Source organism: Gorilla gorilla, chromosome 3, assembly GCF_029281585.2.
Source record: "Gorilla gorilla gorilla isolate KB3781 chromosome 3, NHGRI_mGorGor1-v2.1_pri, whole genome shotgun sequence".
Taxonomy (NCBI): domain Eukaryota; kingdom Metazoa; phylum Chordata; class Mammalia; order Primates; family Hominidae; genus Gorilla; species Gorilla gorilla.
In genome coordinates this window covers 109298546-109323941 of record NC_073227.2, presented here as the reverse complement: position 1 = coordinate 109323941, position 25396 = coordinate 109298546, and the positions used below count along the sequence as shown (strand labels likewise).

Genomic DNA, 25396 nt, shown 5'->3' with positions numbered 1-25396 from the left:
TTACAGACTTAAATGTAAAACCCAAAACTATAAAAACCCTGGAAGACAACCTAGGCAATACCATCTGGATGTAGGAAAGGGCAAAGGTTTCATGACAAAGACCAAAAACAATCACAACAAAAGCAAAAATTGACAACTGGGATCTAATTAAACTTAAGAACTTCTGCACAGCAAAAGAAACTATCAACAGAGTAAACAGACAACCTATAGAATAGGAGAAAATATTTGCAAACTTTGCATCTGACAAAGGTTTAATATCCAGCCTCTATAAGGAAGCTAAACAAATTTAGGAAAGTAAAACAACCCCATTAAAAAGTGGGCAAAGGACATGAACAGACACTTCTCAAAAGAAGACATACATGCAGCCAATAAGCATATGAAAAAAGCTCAACATCACTGATCATTAGAGAAATACAAATTGGAACCACAATGAGATATTATCTCACCAGTCAGGATGGCTATTACTAAGAAGTCAAAAATTAACAGATGCTGATGAGGTTGTAGAGAAAAGGGAATCCTTATACACTGTTGATGGGAGTATAAATTTGTTCAACCATTGTGGAAAGTAGTGTGGCAATTCCTCAAAGACCTAAAGACAGAACTATCACTCAACCCAGCAAATCTCATTACTAGGTATATACCCAGAGCAATAGAAATCATTTTACCATAAAGACACATGCATGTGAATTTTCATTTGCAGCACTATTCACAATAGCAAAGACATGGAATCAACCTAAATGCCATCAATGACAGATTGGATAAAGAAAATATAATACATATACACCATGGAATATTATGCAGCCATAAAAAAGAATGAGAACATGTCTTTCATGGGAACATGGATGGAGCTAGAGGCTATTATCCTTAGCAAACTAACATCGAAACAGAAAACCAAATGCTGCTTGTTCTCACTTATAAGTGGGAGCTAAATGATAAGAACTTATGAACACAAAGAAGTAAACAACAGACACTAGGTCTACTTGAGGATGAAGTGTGAGTGGAGGGAGAGGAACAGGAAAGATAACAGCTGGGTACTGGGCTTAATATCTGGGTGATTAAATAATCTGTACCAAAAAAAAAACCATGACATGAGTTTACCTATGTAACAAACCTTCACATGTACCCCCAAACCTAAAATAAAAGTTAAAAAAAAATAATTTTCTAGAAAGCTTAGAAAACTTTCAGAGATCAAGTCACATTGCAGGCCAATAAAATCATTAGGGGGATGGAACATGGGCATCCATAATTTTAATGTAATCTCCCTTCCCAATGCTTATGTCCCAACTCATCCTCAGCCCTCACTCCTGTCCATTGTTTTCTTGGTTATAAAAAGAAAAGTCATTTTAGTGTGATTCTCCTCATTTTTTCTGCTTTTAAGCTTAAAATTGGTCTCCTTACCCTTTCTCTATTCTAACTTCCCTTTCTTTTCGAATATTTACAAAAGAGTTATAGAAGAATAAGTGTACTTACCTGCCTAATGATTAGAAAGGAGAAGGAAAAGGGAAAAAAGAAATGAATTCAACTTGGAGTTAAGAGGAAGATTTCAAAATCCTTGCCCAAATTAATTGAAACTGTGCTTGAACTTTCTCATCGTTGGCTAAGTTGATAACACAAGATGGGCTGGATTCGGTGGCTCACGCCTGTAATCCCAGCACTCTGGGAGGCTGAGGTGGGTGGATCACTTGATGCCAGGAGTTTGAGACCAGCCTGGCTGACATGGCAAGACCCCATCTCTACTAACAATACAAAAATTAGCCAGGCCTGGTGGTGCACGCCTGTAATCCCAGCTACTCAGAAGGCTGAAGCACGGGAGTTATTTGAATCCGGGAGGTGGAGATTGCAATGAGCTGAGATTGCACCACTGCACTCCAGCCTGGGCAACAAAGTGAGACTCCATCTTACAAAAAAGAAAAGAAAAGACCAGCAGACCCTGGCCAGGTGTGGTAGCTTATGACTATATAATTCCAGCATTTTGCGATGCCAAGGTAGGAGGATTGCTTGAGGCCAGTAGTTTGAGACCAGCCTGAACAACATAGTGAGACCCTGTCTCTACAAAAAAAGAAAACAAAACCGGCAGATCCCTACCATACCCTTTGGCAGCCCTCAGTTCTTTCTAAGAATGAATAACTTTTAACTGGTTTAGCTGTTGTTTTGGTATTTGCTTCCATTTGATAATATAGTGTTAAATCTTGATTGCTCACTTTCAGATATCTCATCACTTCTGCTTATAAAATAGATGGAATTCACTCTGTTCCCTTGCCACTTACTCCAAACAATTTCTTCGAATATTGATATATCACAAATTTAGTTAAATTTATAATTAATGTGTGAATAATTACGTAAGAGGGTATATGGTGTGTGAGATATTTTCTGACAATATTTGTCTTTTTTTTTTACATACATATATATATATTTTTTTTTTTTTCTTTTTTCCCCACTCATTCTGTCATTCAGGCTGGAGTGCAGTGGTGTGGGATCTCAGCTCGCTGCAACCTCTGCTCACTGCAGCCTCCACCTCCCGCACACCTATAACCATGATTCTGCTGCCTCAGCCTCCTAGGTGTCTGGGATTACAGGTGTGCACCAACATACCTAGCTAATTTTTATATTTTTAGTAGAGACAGGGTTTCCCCATGTTGGCAAGGCTTGTCTTGAACTCCTGAACTCAAGTGATCTGCCCACCTCAGCCTCCCAAAGTGCTGGGATTACAGGTGTGAGCCACCATGCCCAGCCCACTTACATCATTTTCTATAAACTTGATGCAGTTTTTTTTTTGCAAATTGCTCCAACAACTCCACTGTTAACTTAAAAAAAAAAGTAATTTATCCATTCTTTATTTCTGTGGTGATTCCTCTTTGGGGCCCTTTTTATTTTCTGCTCCCACTTGTATTGGTTGTAGATGTCATCTTGAGTTTTCCCTCACCAGTGTTTTTTCCTGGACCTACTATTTCCTGGAGTCTTTTTTCTACCCATTATGTTAAACATTCCATGAGTTCCATCAGATTGGAAAGTATTTTCTTTTGATCTTGGAAATTTTCTTGTATTATCCTTCCTATATTATAGTTTCTTTAAATGACTTATCACTGTCTTTTAATTCTGTTTTCTGTGAAATTTCCTCATTTATTTTCCTGCCAAACCTATTTTTTTAATTTTAGCTTTTCTATTTTTAATATCCAAAATAATCTTGCTTTTGATTCCTCTTGCAAAACACCATACTCTTTTAGAACATTCTTGTCTTACTTTTCTGAGGATACTAACAATGGTTTGTTGTTACGTTGTACTTAAGTTTTCTTCTTTTCTCTGTATTATCTGTTTATGGGTTTTCTTTTTGTCTTTATTCAAACATAAAGTGATTCTTAGCTGTTTTGATCTGAGGTTAACATTTTGTAAATGGGATCAGGGGCTTGTCTCTTGGCATACTTCACTTTGGAAGGATTAGATAGAAAAATGAGAAATTTAGCTGTGTCATTTGGGGATGCCCAAATGTCAGTATGTGAACATCTTTTTCTCTTCATCTACTGAGTTCATCAAGAGCAGGGCTTGGGGGAGGTGGGAAGTAGTATGCTTACTTCCCATCAGTAAGGAAATAATGACTCCTTATTTCTTAGAAGACTTTTCACTAATCTCACATTTTCAAATGTGTTTCTTGTGCTAGTCCTTAACTATCTCAGATATTCAAGAATCCTTTGATATTACCCAGAGACTAAGCCTCAGCACTCCTGTCTGAGCACATGCCTGCCTGGATGCAGGCGGTGTTGAAGGACTTGCCGAGCCTGACAGGCTTGTAAACAATCTGTTTCCAGTCACTTGCATCCACTTCCAAATGTCTTTAAAATCTCATACTCTTCTGTTTCCTCTGCTGTTCTTTTTTTTTTTTTTTTTTTTTTTTTTTTTTTTTTTTTTTTTGCTGTTGGGTGCTTACACTTTTTAAGTATTATTTTACTGTCATTTCAGTGGAGCCTTGGGAAGACTAGATAAACACATATAATCGGTCTGTCTCTTTAAATGGAAATTCTCCCTTGCCTTTTTTTTTTTACCCCCACAACCCATATTTGATTTTAAATGAGACAGAATTTTATAATAGCAGCTGTGCAAACAACATGTGAGAGTTAAGTGCCTGTGAATTTTATCAAATGCTTATGAGTATTTGATAATTTAGACAGTAACTGTTTTTCTTAAGAAAACCACCATAATAATAGGGCCATTTTAATCAGCACAGTGGCTAATTGTAAATAAATCTAATTTAATAAGCTAATTTGTACCTAAGCCTTAGGGCTTTCTCTTTCTTCATTATATGAGGAACTCACTAGATACCTTGGAGTCAAGCCTGTCTTTTATCTACACTGTCTTGATGCCATCTGTATTGTGTTGAGATTAGCTGAGTGGTTTCGACTTGCAAATTTTACAGTACCACATGAATAAATGTTGGCCAGATACTAGTTATGAATTGTCATTTCTTGGATAGTATGAACTCCATAACAAGCATATGATATATTTCCTTCCCTAGGGTAATTTCTTTTTACTGGGAAGCTTCTTTTCTTTCGAAATTACTCAACTTACACAAATATCTGTTTCTGCGAGAAACAGAATCATTATATTAAACTACAAAATTTAACCTTTCCATTTTCAGTGTGTATCTTTTGGGTTTTCTATAAGCAATGCCAAACATATACACTATTCTTTTTTTCTAAGTAAAGACTTAAACCCAGAGCAAAATTAAAGGTTTGATGTCTACGTATTTGCCCGAGGTACCAATCAATCAGCAGCACAAAGCCTCCACTGGAATAAATTGGAAATGTGGTGGCAGGAAACCCAGGTTTCCACAGATGACTTCATACATTTTGGCAGTGTTCCAATTGGACTGCTCTCATCCAGATCCATGTGACAGGAAGAACCTTATTTGTATCTATAACCACCCATGACCTCTGAGATGGTAGGTCCTGATAACTAGATGATCTTTTCTTTACTGGGTACACGTATGCATCTTTATTTTCCTTATATGGCTTTTGACTCTGTGAGATAGTATTAACTAGTGGGTGAGGTTGTGCAAGCTTGGAAAGGGAAGCCATGACTGAGCAAATTATTCCATATAAGAACAACTTATCTTGAAACATGATTGTGTGCACATGTGTGCGTGCATATGTACATTTGTTAAAATCTTCCATCTACTGTCATGTTTTAGGCTATTCTCTTTATCATTGAGGACTTATTCTTTTAAAAAAATTGTCATTTTAGTGGGATATTAGAAGGAAAAGTAGCTACACTCATCTTTAACTGAAATGATCTGTCATCTTTATCTGAAAGGTCTCCTCTGACTTTCTTTTCCCATGCTTGATTTTTTCCCATGCTTGATTTTGAAGTCAACAGAATTTCTTTATAACAGCTTTATTGGTGTATAAATTACCCACCATAAATTGACCTTCTTAAAGTATACAATTCAGTGGTTTTTGATCTATTCACAAAGTGCAACCATCACCATTATTTAACTTTCAAACATTTTTATGACCCCAGAAAGAAACCGTATGCCCATTAGCAGTCACTCCCCATTCCTCCCTCCTCCCAACACCCACATCCTTAGGCAAAGACCAGTCTACTTTCTTTCTATAAACACTTGCTTCTATGGACGTCTCATAAATGGAATCACACAGTATGTGGTACTTTGTGACTGGCTTCTTTGATCTAGCATAATGTTTTAAGCTTCATCTGTGGTGTCACATATATCAGTACTGCATTCCTATGGCTGGTTAATATTCTATTGTATGAATATACCATATTTTACTTATCCATTCATGTTGATGGAAATTTGGGTTATTTCCATTTTTTGGCTGTTATGAACATTTATGTACAAGTTTTTGTGTGGATATATGCTTTCATTTCTCTTGAGTATCTACCTGTAATTGCTATGTTATATTGTAACTTTATTTTGAGTAACTATTTTCTAACATAGTTTTAGAAAGATTATAGGCTTGAAGAGGAAAAGCGGGATACCCAGCAGCTCCAAGGCCAAGAAGAGGCCCATTGGGGATATTATGGAATTAATTGTGAGCTGGGTGAAATCCTCAGTAAGTTCTTTGTTTTTTTAGTAATGCTTTTATGTTAGAAGAAGAAAAGACATAGTCAACAAGTGAGTTATTTAAAAAGTATACAACTTGTATTAATAGAAAATCAATCTACATAAAAAATATTAAAAATTTGGTTAAAGAATATCAGTTGAAGGGATAGCCAGATGATTAGCTTGCTAGCCACTTAGAGCTCTGCCCTAACTCTGTCAAGCCGTGTTTTGAACACCTGCTTTACTGAACCCATGGAAATAATCAACCTTTTACAATGAGTCCATAAACAATTTGAGGCCCTTAGGGGAGAAAGGAGGGGTAAGAGGACATACAAATAGGCTTAAGTAACTCTGGGCTTGGTTTAACTCATATGACACCAAATCCACTTACAGGCCACTTATAGCTGAGCATTTAACCAGTAGTGCCTAGAAAAAAACCAACTGGTGGTAGTATGATTTCATCTGAAACTATATATTTACTGTACTTGGCCCATTTAATGTAGTGCTAGATTTATGGAGAAAGCCTAGTTTTATTAGCTGAGATACTGCTAATATTGTTTCAGATTAGCATTTTACATTGTGTGAGGCTCTCTGTCCTATATGCTATTTGTTTTTTCCAGTCTCCTCAGTACATAAATTCTCATACAAATAAGTTCTTCAGCTGCTAAATGCTTGTGTCTAACCTTTATTGTAGATATGAGGTTCCAGCTTTATAATTTAGACTATTTTATATTTTTATGTACACCACCTGTCCCGACTGACAAGCATTCAGTACCCAATAAATACTCACAAAATAAATATGCTGAGATACTATTTAGGCATTATCAGGAGTTTGTTTTGGTTATAGGACTAAAGTGTAAAATATCACCTAATTCTTTGTTCTTCCTGCAGGCCTTTGCTCTTACTTGGACATACAGGTTCTCTCTGGGAACAGGAGGATCACTATAAATATTGACTAATTTGGCAATAAACATACCTCTGCATTTTGCAGAATCTAATCAGAATGATAAGATTTGTAGTTTCACTAATAACCTCTAAGAATAGAGGGTAATTTATTAATTTTTATTAGTCACTTTATCAGTCTGCCCTTTGAGAAATTTACGTGAGGCCTCTGAGAACCATATCATGGTCATGAGGTTGTAAGAGATTTGTAAGAAACATAATCCCTCCTTTTGCATAGGAAAATGAAATTCTGTTGCCTATATAAGCTTCTCATCACTCCAAAGAAGTGATTCCAGTCTTGGGGAATGAAATGCGGAGGTAAAACCCAGTCTGATTCTGTACAGCTGGCATTTCATAATTATTTTTCTCATTCTTCTGTAAATACATATTTAGAAATATAATTCATGTTTTGTTTATTCTTATGTAGTTTATATTTTGTGCCCATGCAGCCTTATAGGTTTCTATTAAAATTTTATTTCTCCACAAGCCCTGAGAATTTACGAAGCTATAGTTTCTCACAAATTAATTAAGATTCCCACCTCTCCACTACACAACAGATTTGTTTATTGATTGACTAATTCAGGAAACATTTCTTAAATATTTACATACATGAGACATGGTGTTAGCTGCTCTGTAATAATGATAACAATAATAGCTAACTTTGTAAGAGTATGCTGATCAAATTGTATCTTATGAGGTCCTGGGCACTTGGATTTAAGTTGTAGCTCAGCTATTTGGTACGTGGGTGAATGTGGACAGGCTAATCAATCTCTCTATTTCAGTCTAGTCATCTCCAAATGGGGAACTACTAGATTCCTATTGCTACCATAACAGATTACCACGAACTTAGTGACTTAATGCATTGCAAATTTATTATCTCACTGTACTGTGGGTGAGAGGTGTGTGGGCTCAACTGGTTCCTCTACTCTAAATCTCACAAGACCAAAATCAAGGTGACAGTCTAGGCTCCTGTATGACTGTTCTGGGTGTTCTAGGGGGAATCTACTCCCAGACTCATTCATATTGTTGGCAGAATTCAGTTCCATGCAGTTATAAGGCTGAAGTCTCTGTTTCTTTGCTGGTTTCTCAGTTTCTAGAGGCTGCCCGTGTTGTCGAGTTTATAACCTCTCTTAATCTGCAAAGTCAGCAACAGCTCATTACACTATTAATATCTAATAGATTAGCAAGTTTTCATAAAACATTTTGTGAGGTTTAATGAGGCAGAGGGAGGGGGGAAGCTACTTTGACAAATCTGGCACCATGAGGCTAAGTATTTTGGTTGTCTTAATGGTTGACCTTCTCATGGCTCTGAGATATATCATGATAGAGATTAGCGTTTTGTCAGTTACTTTATATTATTCTTTCCTTGAGGCTAAGATTATGAGTACAGTATAACTTCATGGTCATTGAAAAGTCCAGGCATGTGACAAACACTAGGATACATGTCAAGATTAGAGTTAGGTGCCATTCTGTGATATATCTTGTGATACAGGTATAGCATTGCTGATTATAATTATAATTTTTTTTTTTTTTTAGTGAGAGCAAATATTTGTCACGTGGTTCAATGTTTGCTGCTTAACCTGGAACAAAAGTATTTATGGTACAGTTTTCAAGTGCTGAGTAGATTTGTCTGTACGCTATGTATACTGTGCTAGTTGAATGTTTGAATTTTAGCTTGAGAAATGGGTCAAATGCAGCCAACAACAAATGAGAACTTTCAAGAAAACTTGAATAATTTGAAGTAGCACTTCTCACTAATGGAGAGAGATAGTTTTTGTCCTAAGATTGATGTCAAAGAAAATGATGACTATTTTAATTGTGAACCATTATTTCCATCTGCAAAGTTTTCTTAGAATTTTTGGACTTACGAATTATAACATATGATCCTAGTTTTTATTCCAGTTTAACAAGTTTAAAGCAGTTAACATATGTTAATACATCTGCAGAGGTGCATTTCACTTCTGTTTCTGAGGCCCTTTTATGGAATTTTATTGCTGAGTGTCCTTTCCCTGTGACCACTAAAGGAGCTTTTTCTTCTATTTAGATACTATCTGTAATCTGATTCCTACCTAACAGTAATATTCCATCCAACTCAGCAAATTCTATAAATGGACTAAATTATTCCACATTTCTTTAAAATATATTTGAAATATAGATGTACTGTATTCCTATGCTAGTTTGTCTTACTGTGTGTCTTAAAAATGCGTATCATTCTTTAAAACAATGTCTTGAGCGCTTTTAATATGCAAGGCATGGAGGGTGTTTAAAAGATGGTTGAAACTCAACCACCAACTCTAAAAGAGCTTATATTTGCCAGTTTATAGATTTTTTTTTTTTACTTTAGCTGGAGACATCAACTACATTTCAAGGAGACCTTCCTGGCAATCTTATTTATAATCTCTATCACTAGCCTTCACCCTGGTCCAAGTACTCCCAATTCCCCTAGCCCTGTTACTATATTTATTGCCTAATGTCTCACCTGCTAGACGGTAGGCTCCATGAGGGTAGGGATTTTCTGTTTATTTTGTTTATGGATTTATCTCAAATGCTTAGAATGGTGCCTGGAACAGAGTAGTCACTCAATAAATGTTTTCGGAATGATTAAATGAATAAAACAACTTCCAACACAAGACAAATTTAAACTGCATTCTGAATCCACCCCCACATCTAACCATCCCATCAGCATCAGCCTGATCCAGGCCCCAGGCCCTTTCCTTCTAGATGGTTACAGTAGCCTCTTAAGTAATCTTGCTGCTTTCAACTGTGCCCCTACAGTCTAGACTCAGCAGAGCAGCCGGAGTGGTCCTCAAGGCAGATCATGTCTCCCCACAGCTCAAAACCCTCACACAGTAAAAAAAACAAAACAAAACAAGAAAAGACCATAGCTTTTAGTCAGATTTAATCAGACAGTAATGATCTGTCCTTTCCCTCTCTGCATTGTCTCCCCATTTCATCTCCTGCTACTCACCCCACCCACCGCCACTTGGCCCCAGCCCCAGGACCTCCACCTCAGGCCCTTTGCGTGTGCTGTTGCCTTGCCTACTACACACTTCCTTATTTATTTCAGCTCTGCTCAAATGTCATGGTATCAGAGGGGCCTCCCTGACCATATTGAGTGAAATAACATCTTGTACCCTGACATCGCTCTGCTTTACTCCACTTTATCCTGCTTTGTTTCTTCATAGCATGTATGTTACCACTTCACATATATTTTAAACATTTTTTAATTGTCTGTCTTCCCCTCGATTAGAATATGTTTCATAAAAGCATGGAGTTTGCTTTTGTATTAGTCAGGGTTCTCTAAAGGGACAGAACTAATGGAATAGATGGGTATATGGCTTATTAAGGAGTATTGGCTCACATGGTCACAAGGTGAAGTCCCACAATAGCCCGTCTGCAAGCTGAGGAGCCAGGAAGCCAGTCGGAGTCCCAAAACCTCAAAAGTAGGGAAGCCCACAGCGCAGCCTTCAGTCTGTGGCTGAAGGCCCAAGAGCCCCTGGAAAATCCAAGGGTCCAAGAGTGGGTCTGGTGTAAGACCAAGGGTCCAGAAGCTGAAGAACTTGAAGTCTGATGTTCAAGGGCAGGAAGCATCCAGAACGGGAGAGAGATGGAGGGCAGAAGACTCAGCCAATCTAGTCCTTCCGTGTTCCTCTGCTGGCAGCTGATTAGATGGTGCCCACCCAGACTGAGGGTGGGTCTGCTTCTCCCAGTCCACTGACTCAAATATTAATCTCCTTTGGCAACACCCTCACAGACACACCCAGGAACAATACTTTGCATCCTTCAATCCAGTCAAGTTGACACTCAATATTAACCATCACAGCATTGTTTAATGCCTTCCCCGCGGTGTTAAAGAATGTTAGACACATAGAAAGTGTGTGATAAACAAATATACTGTTTGTATATTTGTGCAACAAATATACATTTTGGATGCATGTGTGCAACAAATATACATTTTGGATGCATGTAAACAGAAATAGAAGCATTGCAAATTTTATAATGTGAGACCTTAAGTGAGCCATCATAATTATCAATATAAATACAAGAACATGAATGTATAAGGCAGTGTTTATTGTATTTAGATATGAATAAATCAAAAAATAAAGCCATAGCAAGGTAATTATTAGGAAATTTTTTTTTTTTTTTTTGGCAGGGTCTCTCTCTGTCACCCAGGCTGGAGTGCAGTGGTATGATCATGGCTCACTTCTGCTTTTACTTCCTGAAGCTCAAGCGATCCTCCCATTTCAGCCTCCCAAGTAGCTGGGACTACAGGCATGTGCCACCACGCCCAGCTAATTTTTGTATTTTTTGTAGAGACAAGGTTTCGCTATGTTGCCCAGGCTGGTCTCAAACTCCTGGGCTGAAGCAGTCTGCCCACCTTGGCCTCCTAAAGTGCTGGAATTACAGGCATGAGCCACCACACCCTGCCAATTATTATGAGCCTTCTTTCTCGCAAGCGTCAGAAGGCATCTTCCTAATAGGCACATTTGTACCACCACTGCCCCCGTGCTGCTACCCTAGGCATTCTTCTACAAGCCTCCTCTGAAGGTGTTGAGCAATTATTATTCTCATATGTAGGAAATCTTATTTGTAGAGTTGCAACAGGCTGGCAGTAATGGTAATATTTACCAGATATTTCCAGAAACACTTTACAAAATGCAGATACATAATTAACCTGTATGAAAAGAGATGAGGCAAAATGTCATGCTGATAAATTAAGGTCTTTACTGTACTGTCAGTATATTTGAACAGGGATTCAAGAGGTAAATTATAAATGTGGGTGTGCTGCTGTCAAAGCCATTGATGTAGAGGACGCTCACATCCTTGTCCAGTGGGTGAATCCAGGAATCGATGAATCTGTCTTCCATCACAGGAAGCAAAAATGCTGTGGAAATGGAAGGAGGTAGATAAAAGATATTTCTCAGTTACTTTTGACTTTTCAGAGTATATTTTGTGATTCTTTCATTCAGGCCATGAATGATTTTTTTTTTTTTTTTTTTTGAGGCAGGTTCTTGCTCTGTCGCCCAGGCTGGAGTGCAGTAGCATGATCTCGGCTCACTGCAATCTCCACTTCCCAGGTTCAAGCGATTCTCCTGCCTCAGCCTCCTGAGTAGCTGGGATTAGCCACCGTGCCTGGCTACTTTTTGTTATTTTTAGTAGAGACAGGGTTTCATCATGTTGGTCAGGCTGGTCTTGAACTCCTGACCTGGTGATCTGCCCACCTCGGCCTCCCAAAGTGCTGGGATTACAGGCGTGAGCCGTCGCGCCCAGCTGCCATAAACGATTTTATGTCATTTTGCTAAATATGAAACTCTCTAAATACATCTGTCTCCCTTCCCATTGTTTGGCTGTTTTATTTCCTGGAAAAATTTTTTATCGTATTTCAGAAATTGTAAAATGATGAAAATGCTGCTGCTTTTTCAAAGATGTTATTGCCATAAATTCATAACTATTTTGAATCTTCATTTTATTAGACCTGGTATCTTTACACATTGCCTGCCTTATGGTTTGAGGTTTCATTTCAGAGCCAGAAGGCCAGAGGCTGATTATCAAGGCTGTTGTAGTGCTGTTGCTTGTTATCTTTAAATGCTGACAATCAGACCACAATTTTAAACAGAGAGCAAACACCCATGAAAACATCCCATAGACTCACTTTGAATTAGTCACCATAAAAAAGAAGGCAGAACATTTTCTCTTGGTTCATTATTTGGTTATTTTCGTAACATAAAGGCATGAGAAATGGGTATCTCCAATTAGTTCTTAATCACTCCAACTTAATTATTTCAATATCTTATATATCCCTGCTATTTAAGGTCATAGTGCAGTGGAAAATATTATAAACAACACAACGTAGGTCACATAAGTAGTAGGTAGCAGAACCAGGTTCCTCACCCCAGAAATGACTTGAGCCTCCATTCTGATCTTGTGCTCTGAAGCCTCTCAATGTCACTGTGTCTGATTTGCTATATGTTTTCACTTCCTGTCTGTAGCATTATGTTATCCAGGTGCTTTGTAACACTGATTAATTCTCTGATTTTGTATCTCATTCCCCTCATTTTTCTGTTTCTTCTTCACTTAACTGGCTAAAGCTGACTTATGTAGGCAGTACAACTGCTTATTGATTATAACTGAATTACATTTTTATTCTCTTAGATGTCTGTTAAAGTAATGGATTGTAGTCATTCCTCTAAACTACTGTATTTGTTATAAAATATTTTTATTTTCTTCTACAAAGTCACAGAACTTAGCAATTTTACTATATTTAAGTATTGGCAAAATAAATCTTTGAGACTTGAGAGAAACTTCTCATATGTATGCCTATGAATTTTGATATATTGTTAGACATTTTGGGGTGTATGCTGGGTTATTAGTCTTTTGTATGAGAAATATGTATCAAATTCTGAACTATATGACATGTTAGATATTGTTAAAGAAAAAGTTATTCTGGCCGGGTGTGGTGGGTCACACCTGTAATTCCAACACTTTGGGAGGCCCCAGCCTGGCCAACATGGTGAAATGCCGTCTCTACTAAAAATACAAAAATTAGCCGGGCATGGTGGTGTGCACCTGTAATCAATCCCAGCTGCTCAAGAGGCTGAGACAGGAGAATCGCTTGAACCCAGGAGGCAGAGGTTGCAGTGAGCTGAGATTGTGCCATGGCACTCCAGCCTGGGTAACAAGAGCAAGACTCCTTAAAAAAAAAAAAAAAAAAAAGAAGAATAAAAAGTTATTCATTCTGACACTTGTTAAAGAATGGTAAGGCAATCTTTATTCAGAACTATTATGATAGCTAGAGGGACTACTGCATTTGGGGTTTTGCAGCGGGGCAGAGAGATTGGGCTCAACTTGGAATACAAGGGAAAGTGGGAATTACATGACCATATACCAGAGTTGGGATAGGCAGCAGTCAGTGGGTGGAAAATTACTAACAGGAAACCTCAAGGTTCAGGACAGATTATGGCTAAACAGACCTAACAAGTTTCTTGCTGAAGGCAGGCTAAGGTGATCAGACATCATTTGGAGGATGGTGGGAAATGAGTAATTTGGTCAGATATGGAGGGTTATCAGATAGGAAGGGTGGGGATCTTGGCTGAACTGACTTAGCAGTATTCTTACTAAAAGTGGACTCTTGAGGACATGCCCAGAACAGGGCTTAGTTGAAAAAAAGCTCAGAGAAGTCTGACTAGAGATTGGTCAAGGAGATAATCTTTGTCAAGATTAAAAAGCTGTTTAGGAATTAAAAGTTTCCTTCAGTTTTCTCTGTGTACAGTATCTTGATCACTAAGTTTAGCATCCCCCATGGTGTCCTTTGAAGGTCTCTCATATCAAATTTTATTCAAAAGAATCCTGATTTTGACAAACTTGAAGACAAAAATCAAATGGAAGTTTCCACTGTGGATCAAAAACCTAACCATTGTCTTAATTTGGGGACGAAAACATTAAATTGAAACACAAACCCATTTTGTGCACTGAATAAACCTTGTGGTTTTTTTATATTTCTTGCATAAGTTAGTAATTCTTTTTATTATTATTATTATTTTTTATTTTGAGATGGAGTCTCTCCCTGTTGCCCAGGCTGGAGTGCAGTGGCGCAATCTCGGCTCACTGCGAGCTCCGCCTCCCGGGTTCATGCCATTCTCCTGCCTCAGCCTCCTGAGTAGCTGGGACTACAATAAGTTAGTAATTCTTTAACATAAAGTCAAATACGCAAGGCCTATCTCAGTCTCTCAAGAGTTTTTTTCTGAATAAAATGTTAGAATGTATTACACCTATGTGCTTTTGTTGTTGTTACTGTGAAATATACCTTAGAACATTTTTATTCTTTTTTTTTCCAGATGGCAGAAATGATGTTCAGGAGAGTAGCTTAAGAGACTTAATAAAAGAGCTGCCAGACACCCACTACTGCCTCCTCAAGTACCTTTGCCAGTTCTTGACAAAAGTAGCCAAGCATCATGTGCAGAATCGCATGAATGTTCACAATCTCGCCACTGTATTTGGGCCAAATTGCTTTCAGTAAGTTAGTGGAGTTTTATTGTTAATATCATCATGTCCCCCTTTGTGTTTACTACTGTCTGAAATTACTGGGATGTAGAAGCATATTTCAGTCTGAAAATTCAGCCAGCTTATTTTGGAGAAGTTGTATCTTGTTCTTGGGCATGTTAGCCTTGTTTTTCATCCCAATTTGAAGAAGGTAGCTATGCCCTTTTTACAAAACTATAATTTGCAATAAATCAAATAGCCTTATTTAAAAATCTGGAAATAAGTTATATTTTAATTAAAAGGGGCATTTAAAAAAATCTGTAATCAGAAATGTTGATTAGCAGAAAGAGAAGGAGTATGACATAGTGAATAATTTTTTAAATAGTAATAAAGTTCAAATTATTGCCAATAGATGGAAAATTATGAACAGACTATGCCAGTATCAGAAAAATATAACCTCAGCTTCATTTACTGGAAATAAACTAGTCTATTTTAGTAGATTCTTTGTTGCTAGCCACAGGAACTTTTGTAAAGCTTAATATTTTATTCTCCTTCTTATTCCATAAAGCTCTTTAATTTTTGATACGTGAAATGTGATCCTGCAATCCAGGGACTTTGCTTTTAACTCTCCTATTAATCACCTCTGATATCAAATACATTCCTTCTAGTTAAGAGAGAGAGAACATTTACACTCCAAAAGCTCTCAGAAACTCAGCAACTTTTTTTTTAATAGCATATCTACTTCTCCACTTCATTAATATACAGGCTTATTCAGCTGCCCAGAACTAGTAATATTACAGTCCTCAGAATGACTGTCTAAATATAGATTCTGGCTTAGATCCTAGTGACTACAGGGTTCCAGGTCATTCACAGCCTAATTTGGGTAGAAGTTCTACTGTAATAACTATCCTGATTGTAATTCTAAAGGTGTTAACTTTTAAATAATGGCATTTCATAGGATATGTTAGGGTCTCGTGAATAAATATCTCAGATGCAGGATCCACTAATTTTTTGTCTTATTCAGAAGCTCTGTGATAGTTAAAAGTCTATATTTGTTCTTATATTTGTTCTGCCCAGTAAACCTTTGTTTGGTGACTTACATGTGAGAAAGGTGTAAGTAGAAAACTGTTGAATAATTCTGAAACCTAGATTCTAGAACAGGTAAAAATGAATTTGTAAATAGAATGCTTATTTAGTAAGCATTAAACACAGATCCATACCTCATTACTAACTTAGAAATTGGGCTTGATCTGGAATTTCTGGTAATCTGCTCCAGGTAGTCAGTCAGAATATCAATAAGTAATGAGTATTTATTATAGGTTCTAATTAGTATGGTTTTACAGTTTTTCTGTTGTTGTAAAATATACATAAAATAAAATATACCAATTTAACCTGTTTTGTTCTTTTTAAGACAGTCTCACTTTGTTACCCAGGCTAGAGTGCAGTGGTACAATCTCGGCTCACTGCAACCTCCACCCTCCGGGCTCAAGCAATTCTCCCACTTGAGCCTCCTGAGTAGCTGGGACTGCAGGCACATGCCATCATGCCCAATTAATTTTTGTATTTTTTGTAGAGACGGGGTTTCACCATGTTGCCCAGGCTGGTCTCAAACTCCTGGGCTCAAGCAATCCACCTGCCGCGACCTCCCTAAGTGCTGGGATTACGGGCATGAGCCACTGTGCCTGGCCAACTCAGGTTTTTAAACTAATGCTTAGCTAGTTTTAGTATTCTTGACAAATTCCATTTACCTAATAGATCAGTCGTTTAATGTAGCTTTTTGTTTGTTTGTTTGTTTGTTTTGAGACAGAGTCTGGCTCTGTCGCCCAGGTTGGAGTGCAGTGGTGAGATCTCGGCTCATTGAAACCTCTGCCTCCTGAGTTCATGCGATTCTCCTGCCTCAGTCTCTTGAGTAGCTGGGATTATAGACGCCCACCACCATGCCCGGCTAATTTTGGAGTTTTTAGTAGAGACGGGGTTTCACCATGTTGGCCAGGCTGGTCTCGAACTCCTGACCTCAAGTGATCCTCCCGCCTCCGTCTCCCAAAGTGCTGGGATTACAGGCCCGACCCTCATGTAGCTTTTGAAATGTATGTGGTACAACGTTATACAATAATTCATTCAAATTTTTAAATGTTATTGTCTGTTGCTACATCTTCTTTCTCTTTTCTAATGTTAATTTTGCCTTCTCACTATTTATCTTGGCCAGAGTAGCCGAGCTTTTTGTCTATTTATTATTCTTCTCAAATAATCCATTTTTAACTTTATTGAATAAATTTGCCTTAAAATTTTTCTGTTTCATTAACTCCTATTTTCATATTTATCAATTTACTAAAACTTAACTGGTTTTTTCAAGCTTTTCTCCTGTTTTCATAATATGAAAAATTTCAGTCATACAATTTGAAGGAGCATAATGATTATACATTTTCTCATTAACTAGATAAAACAAATGCATTTTATCTCTGTATATATGTAAATATGTATTTTTTGTTGAACCATTTGAAACTAAGTTGCAGACCTCAGCTATTTCACTGTTAAATACTTAATAATGCATCCTTAAAAATGAGGAATTTTTGCTACATAACCATAAGATACTTATTATGCCTAAGAAAATGGACAATTCCATCATATCATTTGGAGAGTCCATTCAGGTATCCCAATTTGTCACAATTTATTTTTCTCAGAAGACGATCCAATGGTTCATCCATTCTACTTGGTTGTTAGGCCTCTTTAGTATGTCTTAATGAAGAACAGTCCTTCCATGTGTGCACACCCATGTGCAGGGGTGCCCACACTGTTGTTTTGTTTGTATTTAACCACAACTTTTTTTTTCAACCACATTGACTTTTGAAAAAAATTTAATTTAATTTAATGTTAAGTTCCTGGATACATGTGCAGGATGTGCAAGTTTGTTACATAGGTAGACATGTGCCATGGTGGTTTGCTGCAACACCTAGGTGTTAAGCACAGTATACATTAGCTGTTTTTCCTGATGCATCCACATTGAGTTTTTAAGAAACCAGACATCATCCTGTGGAATATTGTACAGTGTGGATTTGTCTGATTATTTTCTTGTGTGGTTAAGTCATTTTTCTGTCCTCTGAATCTACTATAATCTATGAGTCATATGTAAGTCAAGTTATATTCAGATTAAGTTTTTTGTTTTGTTTTGTTTTGTTTTGTTTTTGAGGGGAGTCTCACCGTCACCCAGGCTGGAGTGCAGTGGTGCGATCTTGGCTCACTGCAAGCTCCGCCTCCTGGGTTCACGCCATTCTCCTGCCTCAGCCTCAGGAGTAGCTGGGACTACAGGCACCCGCCACCACGCCTGGCTAATTTTTTGTATTTTTAGTAGAGGCGGGGTTTCACCATGGTCTCAATCTCCTGACCTCATGATCCGCCCGCCTCGGCCTCCCAAAGTGCTGGGATTACAAGCGTGAGCCACCGCGCCTGGCCTCAGATTAAGTTTTTTGGCCAGAATACTTTATCAGTGATATTGTATCCTTAATGTTGCATCCCATTAGAAGCCATGTAATGTTAAGTTGTCTCACACTTATTGATGCTTAGTTTGCTTTGTTAGTTAAAGTCACCACTTTCAAATCTCTGTATTGTAAGGCTGTGGCATTCCCTTTGCAGTTAGCAAGTAATTCATTAGGTGACTACTTGGGCATCATGCAAATGTGTATTCCTCCCTATTCGCTATCAGTTTGATTGTGTATTGAAAATCCTACTCTGATTCAGTTTTTTCTTTTTGGGTTGTAGAATGTTGATTTTTAAACTCTACTAGTATTTTTTTTCTTTTTCTTTTAGTGATATTCTTCTATAAAGAAGAGCTTTCCCTTGTCAGTGGGGAATGAACAACATTAAATTTTCCTGTGCTCAAATTATCCCAAATTTGGCAGTTGTGGGAGTCCCTTTAGGCTGGCAACTGTGTCCTTTTGACAAAACCCTGTAATAGTATTTCCTACCTTTTCAGCTAAAGATGATGTCTCAGGATGGAATTAACCATTTCTCCAAGGGGCTTTGGTTTCTTTTATAGAAGAATTATATTTAGAAGCCAAGATCTGGGTGCTAAGTTATTTGCATCTAGGTCTTAATGACTTCTAGAGCAAGGAAATAAAGAAAGAAATGAATACTTGAATGATGGAATGACTGAATGGAAGAAATAATGGATTTATATTGATATTTTGAGTTTAATTTTAACATTATAATATTCTTTCTTAACAACTTTGATTTCATATTTGTAACTCTATACTCTGACAGTGAAAATCTTGCTTCCTAAAAAATAAGAATATCTATTTGCTTTTCTCCACAACATATATAAAATGTGTATTTTATGTATAGATATAAATAAAGTGTCACAACGTCAGGGAAACCACTGAGTAATGTTTAAGACATCCGGGCAGTCCGTATTGTCCCTATATCTGGCTAAGAGAATGCATTCAAAGTAAAGGGTGGTTGTCTTCGCCATTTGGCATATGGTTGAGTTCACTTGTTTCAATCCATTTCCAATTTTAGAATGCAGAGCTTCTTTTCCTTTTCAATGTAATTTTGTTTAAATTTTTATAACATTTACGTGGCTTAAAAGTGAAAATTGGTCGGGCGCGGTGGCTCATGCCTGTAATCCCACCACTTTGGGAGGCTGAGGCAGGCGGATCACTTGAGGTCAGGAGTTCAAGACCAGCCTGGCCAACATGGTGAAACCACATCTCTACTAAAAATACAAAAATTAGCCAGGTGTGGTGGCAGGTGCCTTGATCACAGCTACTTGAGAGGCTGAGGCATGAGAGTCACTTGAACCCGGGAGGTGGAGGTTGCAGTAAGCTGATATTGTGCCACTGCACTCCAACCTGGGAGATAGGGTGAGACTCAATCTCAAAAAAAAAAAAAAAAAAGTGAAAATTATGTAAAGAGAAAGAGGTTTACTCGGAAGTTTCCCTTTTATCATTATTCTTTCTATACTGTTCAACCTCTTGGTGTCTTTGGAAAACATTTTTATTAGTTTCTGGCTTATCCTTCAATGTTTCTTTTGGTAAAAATAAGTGTGTATATGTAGTTACATTTTGTATATTATGTGATGTCTATATGTGTGCATTCTTATTTCTATGTGTTCCTTACACTGTTCTTCACTTTGCTTTTTATCTGCAAATCTTAGAGATCATTCCAACTGTTTTTTTTTTTTATTCTTTTTTGTGCTTGTGTATTACTTCATTGCTTGAACAAAGTAAGTTTTAGTCAATGGTACTTTTCTGATGGTCATTTGTTTCCCATCTTTTACTGTTAGATATGATCCCACATCAAATAAACTTGTGCATATGTATCACCAAAATTAATTCCTAAATATGAGATTTTTGGGTCAAAGAACAAATGCCTCTATATCATTAGATAGCCCTAATTCCCCTCCACAGAGGATGAGTCAGTGTTACATGTCTGTTAGCAGCATGCAAGAGTGTCCATTTTTCAGTCTTGCCAAGAGGATTTCGCAAAAATCTTGAAGTCTTGCCAGTCTGATAGGTCAGATGTGATATCCCAGTGTGGATTTTTTAAGTTTTAAGAGTTTTATTGAGACACCATTTATATACCATACAATTTGCCATGTGAAGTATACAATTTGTTGGTTTTGAATAGATACAGAATTCTGTAACCATCACCACAGTCACTTTTAGAATATTTTCATCACCCCCAAAAGAAATGCTGTACTGTTAGCAGTCACTTCCCATTTCTTCCCAATCACTCCCCACAACAACCTGGCTCTAGGCAACCACTCATCTACTTTCTGTGTCTAGAGAGTTGCCTATTCTGGACATTTCATATAAATGGAATCGTACAATATGTGTTCTTTTCTGACTGGACTCTTTCACTTAGCAAATGTTTTCAAGGCTCATCCATTTTGTAGCATGTGTCAGTACATCATTCCTTTTATGGCAGAATAATATTTCAGTGTAGAGACATACCAGTTGATGTGTTTATCAACTCATTAGTTGATGGGTATTTGTGTTACTTCTAGTTTCTGGCTATTTCGAATGATGCTGCTGTGAACATTTGTGTACATGTCATGTGTAGAATTATGTGTTCATTTCTCTTGGGTATATAACTAGGAGTAGAATTGTTGGGTCTCATGGTAACTGTTTAAAATTTTGAGGAACTACCAAAATGTTTACTGAAGTGGCTGCACCATTTTACATTCCCTCATGCATTTGTCCCCTCATATATTCCCATCAGCAATGGGATGTGCTTATCATGCAAAAAGAGACTAATATAAAATAAATATTCAAAGAAAAATAAAACCTGAGGACCTAATAGGAAAATGGCAAAAGACAAAAATATATGAAGAGAAAGACACATGGCCATGTACATTCCCATCAGCAATGTATGGGCGAACCAATTTCTCTACATCCTTGTTAATATCTTTTTTATTCCATTCCTGTGGGTATGAAACACTATTTCATTTTGGTTTTGATTTGCATTTCCCTGATTACTAATGACATTGAATATTTTCATGTGCTTATTGGCCATTTGTATATTTTTGGAGAAATGTTTATTCAGATCTTCTGCCTATTTTTAAGTTGATTTATTTGTCTTTATTGTTGAATTATAAGAGTTGTTTATATACTTTGCATATAAATTCCTTATCAGGTACAGGACTTGTAAATATTTTCTCCTATTCTATAAGTTGGCTTTTCATTTTCTTGATCATGTCCTTTTAAGCACAGAGGTTTTTATTTTTGATGGAGTGCAATGTATCTGTTTTTTCTTTTGTCACTTATGCTTTTTGTGTTGTACCTGAGAAAGTTTTGGCTAACCAAGATCATGAAGATTTATTCATCTTCTAAGAGTTTTATAGTTATGACTGTTATGTTTAGGTCTATGGAGCTATTTTGGAGTTAACTTTTGTGAATGGTATAAAGGAGTCTAACTTCATTCCTCTGCATGTGGCTGTCCAGTTGTCCCAGCATCATTTGTTGAAGATTGTTTCTCCCCATTGAATTATCTCAGCACTCTTGTCAAAAATAAGTTGACCACAATTATTGGGGCTTATATCTGAACTCATAGTTATATTCCATTGATCTGTATATCTATTCATATGTCAGTACCATAGTATTTTGATAATTCTATAGCTTTTTAATGAGTTTTAAAATCATGAAGTTTCAATACTCCAAGTTTGTTCTTCTTTTCAGAATTATTTTGGCTAGTCTGGGTTCATTGTATTTCTATACAAATTTTAGGATCAGTTTGTAAATTTCTACAAAAAAGTTAGTCAATATTTTGATAGGATGTTCTGTTGAATCTGGAGACCAATTTGGAGAGGACTCTATTGCCATTTTAGCAAAATTAAATCTCCCAATAAGTACGCATGAAATATTTTTCCATTTACTTAGGTCTTTAATTTGTTTCAATGATGTTTTATGGTTTTCAGGGTACAAGTTTTGCAATTATTTTGTTAAATCTGTTCTCAAGTATCTTTTTCTTTTAGATGCTATTCTAGATGTAATTGTTTTCTCAGTTTTATTTTCAGATTGCTCATTGCTAATACCAATATAGTTTTAATTTGCATGTGTTTTCTTATAAATGAAACTAAACATTTTTACTTGTGTTTAAGGGCCATCTGTCTTTTTCCTCATAGACCTGTTTGTATCTTTTGCCATTTTCCTATTAGGTGCTCAGGTTTTATTTTTCCTTGTTGAATACTTATTTTGTTTATCTTTAGTCTCTTTTATCCATCATAATCACACTTAAAACTCTAATTTTCCTCTCAGTATTACTTTGTCTCCTCATTTTCACTATTATTTTACCACTTGATATAATAGGTTGGGTTATCCAAGGTATAACTCTGAGACTAAGTTTTCAAGCAGAAGTTTATTGGGTAGTACTTTTTGGAACCATTCTTTCCTTATACCTATAAGGAACAGAGGAAGGTAGGATTAGGCAGAAGCTGAACTGCCATCAAGTTGTAACACAGGATTCACTCAGTCCCAGGGGAGCTGAGAAGATGGGATGACCTTTCAGATAAATCCCTAGTTGAATCAAAGGGTTTAGTCTCCTTACCCCATTTCCATCAATCACTGGAGGTGAGCTGTGCCAGGGACATTGTGTAGTCTCAGAAGAAGGACTTAGCCATTAGCCATAAGCAGGCAACACTTTGAGTGAGATTGGGTGGATAATGAATACTTCTGGCATGAAGGAGACACCTGGGCATCACCTCACAGAGTCACTACATAAATATTTTCTTTTAAAAATTCATTAAACCTTGGACTGTGAGCTGTATATGTTGTATATGATTTTTCTAAGGAAATCCCCAATATCCCAGTTTCTAAGACAAATAAAAGTCCTCTGAATACTTTATCATTCTTAGAAATTAGCAGGAATTTCTTCTGTAAGTTTTGATAGTTATTAAAATGAGTATTGGATTTTCAGTGGTTTGGATAGCATGACGTATAAAAGGAAGTTAGTCTAGTTCTTATTCTGCCCATTAGTAGTCCTTATTCTACTAATGCAGGTAGATTTGGCCTGCATTATTTTCCTGTTAAATTTTTGTAAAACAGGACCCACAGAGTTTGCTTTGAAATTTAAGTGAGACTGTAAGAGAAAGTCCTCATACATAGTAAGCAATTGGCAGAGTTGGAATCCATGTGCATTTAATTAAATACATTTAAAATTGCATTAAGGGAAAGATCAGGTTTTATGGGCTCTGCCCATCGTACTAGTTAATGAACTGGGCTCTTTAGAAACATGAGATGGAAGACATGACATTGCTCTTAACCTCAATTGTCATAGTTCTCACTTAGAACAAGCTTCTTACAGTATTGAGTATGCTTGTTAATATTTAATGGAATAGAAAATGTTCTTACCCAGTAAAATTTCCCAACACAAGCCAACTTCTTCAACTTAGTACTTGTATCAGACACCTTCTGACCTCGTCAGATTGCCTTGGCTCTACCCGCCTCTCAGACCAATCTGCTTCCACCAGGCTTGGACCTTTCTCCTGCCTTGGGAATGCTAGATTCTTCTCCTTGGCTTCTGCCTTATAGCTGGGTCAACAAGCCACCTGCTCAGAGTTTCTGGCTTCTGCCATCACTTTTGAACCCTAGACTCGGATCTTAATTCCTGATAGGGTATCAGAGGCATGGGATATGGCAACCTGGAAATCTAGAACAGTTAAATAGGAGTCAGGAAGAAACATGGACTTTTTTTGTTCTTCCCATGGAACACATTAAGTATTTCTTCATCCCATGGCTTCTCCTTGCAGCTTATCTGGGGAATTCCAGACTGCCAAGCAAAGCATCTGTCGAGCAAACTGTTATGTGTCTTTGTAGTTCTTTGTGAAAGAGCTATGCATACTTTACATTATTTCATATCCCTGCTTGCCTCCTTTTCTCACCCACCCTGCCTGGTATCCCTGCTGTCAAAATAATACACCAACATCCTCATCATTGCCTTGTTTTCTTTGGGTTTCTTGAGGATCTGCTCTAAGGCACTGTGTACCTAGTGATGTTGCAGACAGTTCTAATACATTAGGAAAATCTATTTTCTTAAGATTAGGTGAGAGATTTTATACTTTAAGAATATTTAAGGATAACATTGGGTATGCATGAGATTCATTATATTAGAAATACCTAAATATTTTTTATTTGCCATTGTTTAGAGTGTATTTAAAAATCTGATTAAGTGATATTGATGAACGGACCAAAGCCTCAGCTTTTGGTTCTGGGTTTTTTGTTTGTCTGTTAGTATTCTTGGCACTTTGCATTAAACTCATTGTGCACACTTAGTTTGTACAATTTGATAACATGTATGTCTTTAATTTCTAATAATTAAATTTGCTATTGCTACTGATGAGTAAGTCATTTTGGTCAAATTTTGCTTCGTATCTCTGCGTCTTGTGCCTTTCGTCTATAGATAGGTAAATTAATTCTATTCCTTGAAACAAGTGTTTCAGTACTAACCAATAAGATAAAAAGTAATTTTGTAGGTATTCCTGAAACTTTCAAAGATAAATCAGTTTCATATTTTGAATGATAAGCCCTTCCACTTATTCTTCTATCCAAGATGTTACATTTTTTCTTAGTGGCAGCACCAAAAAAGTTTAAAACTGGTATTGGTCTTCAAATCTTGCAGAAAAACAACACAATAAGTTAGAGTTTAATTTACTGATATAATATTTACACCACTAAATATTAAATGATATCAGCTAAATTTGTAGACACGAACATGATGTATAACCAGATATTATAATGTTGCTGTCATTTTATCTGCTAACTGCTGTTAAGCAGCTATATTTGGTTTGTAACCCAAAAGTTACTTTTAGAAACCGGTAATTTGGATTGAAAAGTATAAATAGTTGAAATTTTTAAAAATCAAGCCCAAGCCCTAGGATCACATATTTATATATTTATAACCTGTTGTCTGTTTATAAAATGCAAATTTTTC

The 25396-nt window shown here is 36.8% G+C and overlaps 1 protein-coding gene across 14 annotated transcripts in view; it reads left to right on the top strand.

Annotated features, from left to right (window-relative positions):
* Window positions 1-25396, top strand: part of FAM13A (family with sequence similarity 13 member A) — a 384724-nt gene that overhangs the window by 105209 nt on the left and 254119 nt on the right. For 10 of the 14 annotated variants that reach the window (XM_055384654.2, XM_055384652.2, XM_019025591.4 and 7 more), the window contains one exon: window positions 14830-15007. The exons of 2 other annotated variants lie outside the window; for them this stretch is intronic. In XM_055384654.2, coding sequence (XP_055240629.1) covers window positions 14830-15007 — 178 coding nt within the window. Of the gene's footprint in view, window positions 1-14829; window positions 15008-25396 lie in introns of those variants that run through there. 2 more of the 14 variants (XM_063705427.1, XM_055384660.2) reach the window with 1 other exon arrangement.